Source organism: Antechinus flavipes, chromosome 1 (assembly GCF_016432865.1).
Source record: "Antechinus flavipes isolate AdamAnt ecotype Samford, QLD, Australia chromosome 1, AdamAnt_v2, whole genome shotgun sequence".
Lineage (NCBI taxonomy): Eukaryota > Metazoa > Chordata > Mammalia > Dasyuromorphia > Dasyuridae > Antechinus > Antechinus flavipes.
In genome coordinates, this window is record NC_067398.1 from 499883724 (window position 1) to 499889522 (window position 5799).

At 40.5% G+C, this 5799-nt stretch overlaps 1 protein-coding gene across 1 annotated transcript; it reads left to right on the forward strand.

Moving 5' to 3' along the window:
- The first annotated feature begins 901 nt into the window (after positions 1-901).
- LOC127543979 (WD repeat-containing protein 13-like) lies at positions 902-3767 on the forward strand. The gene has a single exon (XM_051970377.1). It carries the CDS (start codon positions 1161-1163, stop codon positions 2616-2618), a length of 1458 nt encoding a protein of 485 aa, XP_051826337.1. The 5' UTR covers positions 902-1160; the 3' UTR covers positions 2619-3767.
- The last annotated feature ends 2032 nt before the right edge of the window (positions 3768-5799 follow it).

Genomic DNA, 5799 nt, shown 5'->3' on the forward strand with positions numbered 1-5799 from the left:
ACATACATACACAGTTCTTTCTTCAACCCATTCCCCATGTTAGTGGGATTTCAGAACTACTAACCCTCTTCCTCCAATTTATTGATCTATGTTGCTTCTTACTATCATACCTCATTCATATAGCATGATTATTGTTATTACCTTTTGCTACACAATTTTCCTTTTTAGAATCACATCATACTCAATCTTACCTCAATATTTCTTTTGTACTACCAGTTACGAATGATAGTCTAAGACATATGGTTTACATTTCCATGTATAAAACATAAAGTTTGTCCTTATTGACTACCTTGAAATTAGTCTTTGATATTGATTCTTATACGTCAGATTTTCTCTTGAGTCCAGGTTTGTTTACAACAAAATCCTGAAAATCTGACAGTTCACTGAACGTTCTTTTGTTTCCATTCAATGTCATACTTAATTTCATAGATATAATATTTTTTGGCAACAACCCTAATTTTTTTTGATAGTTAATATATAGTATTCCAGTATCTGTAGTCTGTTATTGTAGCTGCTGAAAGGTTTTCTGTGATTCTAATTTTAACTCCAGCAAATTTCAGTTTTGTTGTTGTTGCTTGTACAATTTGCTCTTTGATCTGTGAATTTCAAAATTTAGCAATGATGTGTTCCTGAAGGTTTTCTTTGTAAAATTTCTTTCAGATAGTGATTAATGATTTTTTTTTCTATTTCTATATAAACTCTGTCACTTTATAGGACAATCAAGGTTCTTTTTTTGGTCATTGCTTTCTTGTAGTTCAATTATTCTTATGTTTTTTCTCTTCTTGGTTTGTTTTCCAGATCTGTTGTTTTTCTTAAGTTTCACATTCTCTTCTATTTTTTTCCATTCTTTATATTTTGTTTTATTATTTCTTGGTCTCTTATAGCTTCACTGATTTCCCCTTGCCCAATTCCAATTTTTCAAAAAATCATTTTCTTGGTTAAGACTTAATGTCAGACCCGCGCAGACACTGACTGGGCCGGAACGTGGAGGCGCCTCGGGGTCGGAATCCGAGCGCGTGTGCACGGCTGGAGCAGCCCGGGGCCCACGCTCTGGCAGGTGGCCCAGCGGGGCCCGGTCCCAGAACCTCAGCCCTTCGGGTAGCGGGTCTCTGCCAAAGAGGCCCAGAGCAGACGGATTGGAGAAAGTTTCCGGGCCCGGCATGGCCGCGATCTGGCAGCAGGTGCTGGCCGTGGATGCAAGGTACAACGCATACCGCACACCCACCTTCCCCCAGTTCCGAACCCAATACATACGGCGCCGGAGTCAGCTGCTGAGAGAAAATGCCAAGGCAGGGCACGAACCTGCCTTTCGAAGGCAGTACCTAAAGCTGAGGGCCCAGCTGCTGGGACACCGCTATGGGCCTCTGACAGAGCCCGGGAGCTTTCGAGCCTTCAGCAACAGCGTTATCCGTAGCAGCCGAACCACACTGGACCGAATGGAGGACTTCGACGAGGACCCGCGTTCACTTGGTGCCCGTGGCCACCGGCGCTCGGTTAGTCGTGGATCCTATCAGTTGCAGGCCCAGATGAATAGGATCATCTACGATGAGAGGACGCTAGGCAGTGTCGTGCCTACATCGGTAGCAGAGGCCAGCCGGGCCATGGCTGGAGACACTTCTCTGAGTGAAAACTATGCTTTTGCTGGGATGTACCACGTCTTTGACCAACATGTGGATGAGGCTGTTCCCAAAGTCCAATTTGCTAATGATGATCGCCACCTGCTAGCTTGTTGCTCCCTGGATGGCAGCATCTCTGTGTGCCAGCTGGTACCCGCCCCCCCTGTGGTACTGCGTGTGCTTCGTGGGCATTCACGTGGCGTGTCTGACTTTGCCTGGTCCCTTTCCAATGACGTCCTTGTCTCCACGTCGCTGGATGCCACCATGCGCATCTGGGCCACTGAAGATGGCCGCTGCATCCGTGAGATTCCTGACCCAGACGGGGCTGAACTGCTGTGCTGCACTTTCCAGCCAATCAACAATAATCTCACTGTGGTGGGCAACGGGAAGCACAATGTGCACGTGATGAATATCTCCACGGGCAAGAAAGTGAAGGGTGGCTCCAGCAAGCTGTCTGGCCGCGTGCTGGCTCTGTCCTTTGATTCACCTGGTCACATCTTATGGGCTGGGGACGATCGAGGCAGGGTCTTTTCCTTCCTTTTTGACATGGCTACAGGAAAGCTGACCAAGGCCAAGCGGTTGGTGGTCCACGAAGGCAGCTCCATCACTAGTATCAGTGCGCGTTCTTGGATCAGCCGGGAAGCCCGTGACCCCTCTCTGCTCATTAATGCCTGCATCAACAAACTGCTTCTCTACCGGGTAGTGGATAACCAGGGCACTTTGCAGCTGAAGAGGAGCTTCCCAATTGATCAGAGCCAGCATGCTATTCGAAGTATCTTCTGCCCTCTCATGTCCTTCCGCCAGGGAGCCTGTGTCGTCACAGGCAGCGAGGACATGTGTGTCTATTTCTTTGATGTGGAACGGACCACCAAAGCCATCGTCAACAAACTGCAGGGCCATAGCGCCGCCGTGTTGGATGTCAGTTTCAACTGTGACGAGAGCCTTCTGGCCTCGAGCGATGCGGTTGGGATGGTCATTGTGTGGCGACGGGAACAAGAATAACCATCGCCTAACCTGAAGAAAGGCCCGGCCCGAGGCCCAGCACCCGGTCTCAGTGAACTGAGGACAGGCATAGCGATAGTGGGGAGGGATGGAGAAGACTGGAGAGGACCAAGATGAGCTACCATAGGCATAGACTTTTGTAAATAATAAAAATCCATGTCTGGTGAGGGAAAAAAAGATTCTGGATCCCCTTTTTTAGTTGGTTGACTTTCTTTTTTGTAATCAACTGACTTTAGATTGTTCTTTTTTTGGTTTTGGTTTTGGTTTTTCCTGAGCCTCATTTGAATTTTAAAGTATTTTTGAGTTAAGTATTTTTTTTTTTTTTTGGTCAAGTAACCATTTAACATTATCTTTTGGAATGGGAGAGAATTTTTTTTTTAATTAAGTATTCTTCTGTAAAGATAAACTTTACATAATAACTTTCTATATTTGGGTTATTTCTCCTTTACCTGCTGTTTTGTTTGTTTGTTTGTTTAAGAACTTGTTAGTATAATCACCTCTAGTCCTGAGGTGGTAGGAAATGGTGTCTCTAGCTTCTGGTCTTTCTTCAGTTCTCTCCTCTGGCCTAGAATCTTCATAAGTGCCCACAGCCACTTGTCCCACTGCTTTTGTCTTCATCAAGTATGTGCTGCTTCCTTCTCATCCAGGACCTTGTCTTAGCAGCACAACTGAGCCTGGTATTCCTTATCAGAAGAGGTTCCCTCAGTATTCCTAGACTCAAAACCCAAACTCTCCATGCTTAAACAAAGTTGACTCCACAAACTGGCTGGGAGATGAAAGCTGCTGTGATTGGGGCTGAGACTACTCCAAACCCAACTCTTCTTGGGGCTCTCCACTTGTTACTTAAGTAGAACTAGCTGGAGGTGTTTACATTTCACATGGACCAAACTTCCATCTTGGGGTTTTTCTTCAGATCTCCAGTTGCCCCAGGAGGACCAACTCATTTCTGCCTCAACTGTTACTTGTTTTTCTTAGTCTACATTTGTTCCAAATACACAATTTTATTTTGTTTGTGGTGAAAATGTGCATGGTTTAGAATTTTCTGACCTATCTTCCCAAAATCCTATTGCTATGAGCACTTACTAATAATGAGAGGACAAAACCTACAGAAAGTTTGGCTTGGAAATGGAAAGAAGGTGAGGACCAAAGGCAAATGAAAATAGAAAGTGACCAAACAAAAATCAGAAAATACCAAATCATATCCCTCCTTTTTTATTTGTTAAATATTAATGAGATATATACATGAAATCACTGAGGACATCTTTGATGAAAACATGACAAGAGAAAAGAAAGGTTTCCATAGACAACGTTTTACAGAATATTTTTTAATAGGCACACAAGTGACTGAGAAAAAATAGGAAATCCTTCTGTGTCTATTATTTATTGATATAAAATACACACAAACACACAATTTCAACAGAACAAAATGAAAATTTAAAAGATTCTTCTCAAACAAAACATCTCTGATCTATATAGTAGTATTCAAAATTCTGTGACAGATGTGATTAGTAAGCTTTGTTAAATAACTTGCCAAATATTAACTAGTGAGGCACAAGATAAAATGTGCTTACCTAAGTGTTTTATAAGATGTCCTTTGCAAAATGGAAACAAGAGAGCTTATTAATAGTGAAATTTTCTAAATATTCTAATTTCAGTTAATCAAATATTAAGGGCCTACTATGTATCAGGCATTGAGCTAGGCATTTGGAATACACATACAAAACTGAAAAAGTCCCTGCCTGCAAGAAGTTTGCATTATAATGCATTTTAATAATGGTATCAAATCTCATAACACCACACTACCTCCCCAACTTAAAAAATAAAAATTGCAATAAGAATGGTATAACTATCCCAACTGGAAAAACTTTAATGAAAAATTAATGATGCTCAGATTGACATGCTGCTAGCTGAGTATACAATCTAGTTAGTCCATCAATGTATACATCCTAGATGGCACATCTGGGTAGGTAACAAGCAAATTAATTGCAACTTTCTCCATAGGCCGAGAGAGGAAGCAATCTAACTTCATGAATTAATATCAATGAAAGCTAATGTGTAATCTCTGCTAGGTTCACACTGTACCCTCTCCCTTACCTTTCTTACATCATGCTGTAGTTGGCTGCACATCTCAAATGATCATTTCCTTGATAGGTTTGTTATGGTGGAATCTTTGTCAAAGTATCCTGTTCCTACCTTCACTTTGTTATTACATGCTAATACTCACTTTATATTATAATGTGACAATAAGCAGTAAATTTTCAGACTATCCACTAAGTTGTAAAGAAAGCAGAGATATAAAAGGAAAATAATGCTTTGTTTAAAAAGAAAACACATTGTAGCACTGCTTATCCAGAGAAATAAGGAATAAAGGGAAATCAAGCTATATCAAACCTAAAAGGGGACTGAACACAACTGCTGCCAGCAATGCATTACCGAAGTCTCTTAGGATAAGAATTTAGGTAAGTTATTAGTAATTCCCCACAAATGGAAGAAGGCTAAATCAACTTTAATATCAGCTGGTTAATCTATCATTAACGAGCCAGTAAGTGAACAAGAATGCTGAAGAAAAATTAGTCTAGATTGCATACAGGAAAGGACCATATACTAAAAACTCCAAAACCATATTAAATGTAATAATTGCAATAACAATAATTGACCAGGAGAAAAACCATTAAATATAAAAAAGTAATTCAAATAATGTGAGACTATTCTGCAGAAATCACAAAGGTAAATGAAAGAATATTCAAAGAGCAAAGAAGCTCAAAAACCCAAATCAAAAATGTACCCTGCAAATGTGAATCTGATTATGTATGAAAAAGATGTTCAATAAAGGAGAAATATTTGGTGCATTTATACAAAAAATACATGAGCATGTTATTTAGTTTGCAAACATTACAAAACTTGTATGCTGTAAAGTTAAATATAATTACCAAGGAAAACACAAGCACTGACATGTATTAGCTCATCTTTAGAATTAATTAAAAGATAAGAAAAAGTAAGACAACTATGAGGTTGATTTTTTTTTTTGCATTTTCTATTCAAAGTTTATTGGGAATAGTTTAGATCATGCAAAGAACCATGTCTTCCATAATATTGAGCAACCTTGCTGTTACTGTGAACAGTGTTTTCCTGGTTCTGATTTTTTCGCTTAGCATCAACGCATGTAAATCTTTCCCAGGTC

What these genes read in the sequence shown, in the direction of transcription:
- LOC127543979 (XM_051970377.1), top strand. Translation starts at nt 1,161, where the DNA reads ATGGCCGCGATCTGGCAGCAGGTGCTGGCCGTGGATGCAAGGTACAAC.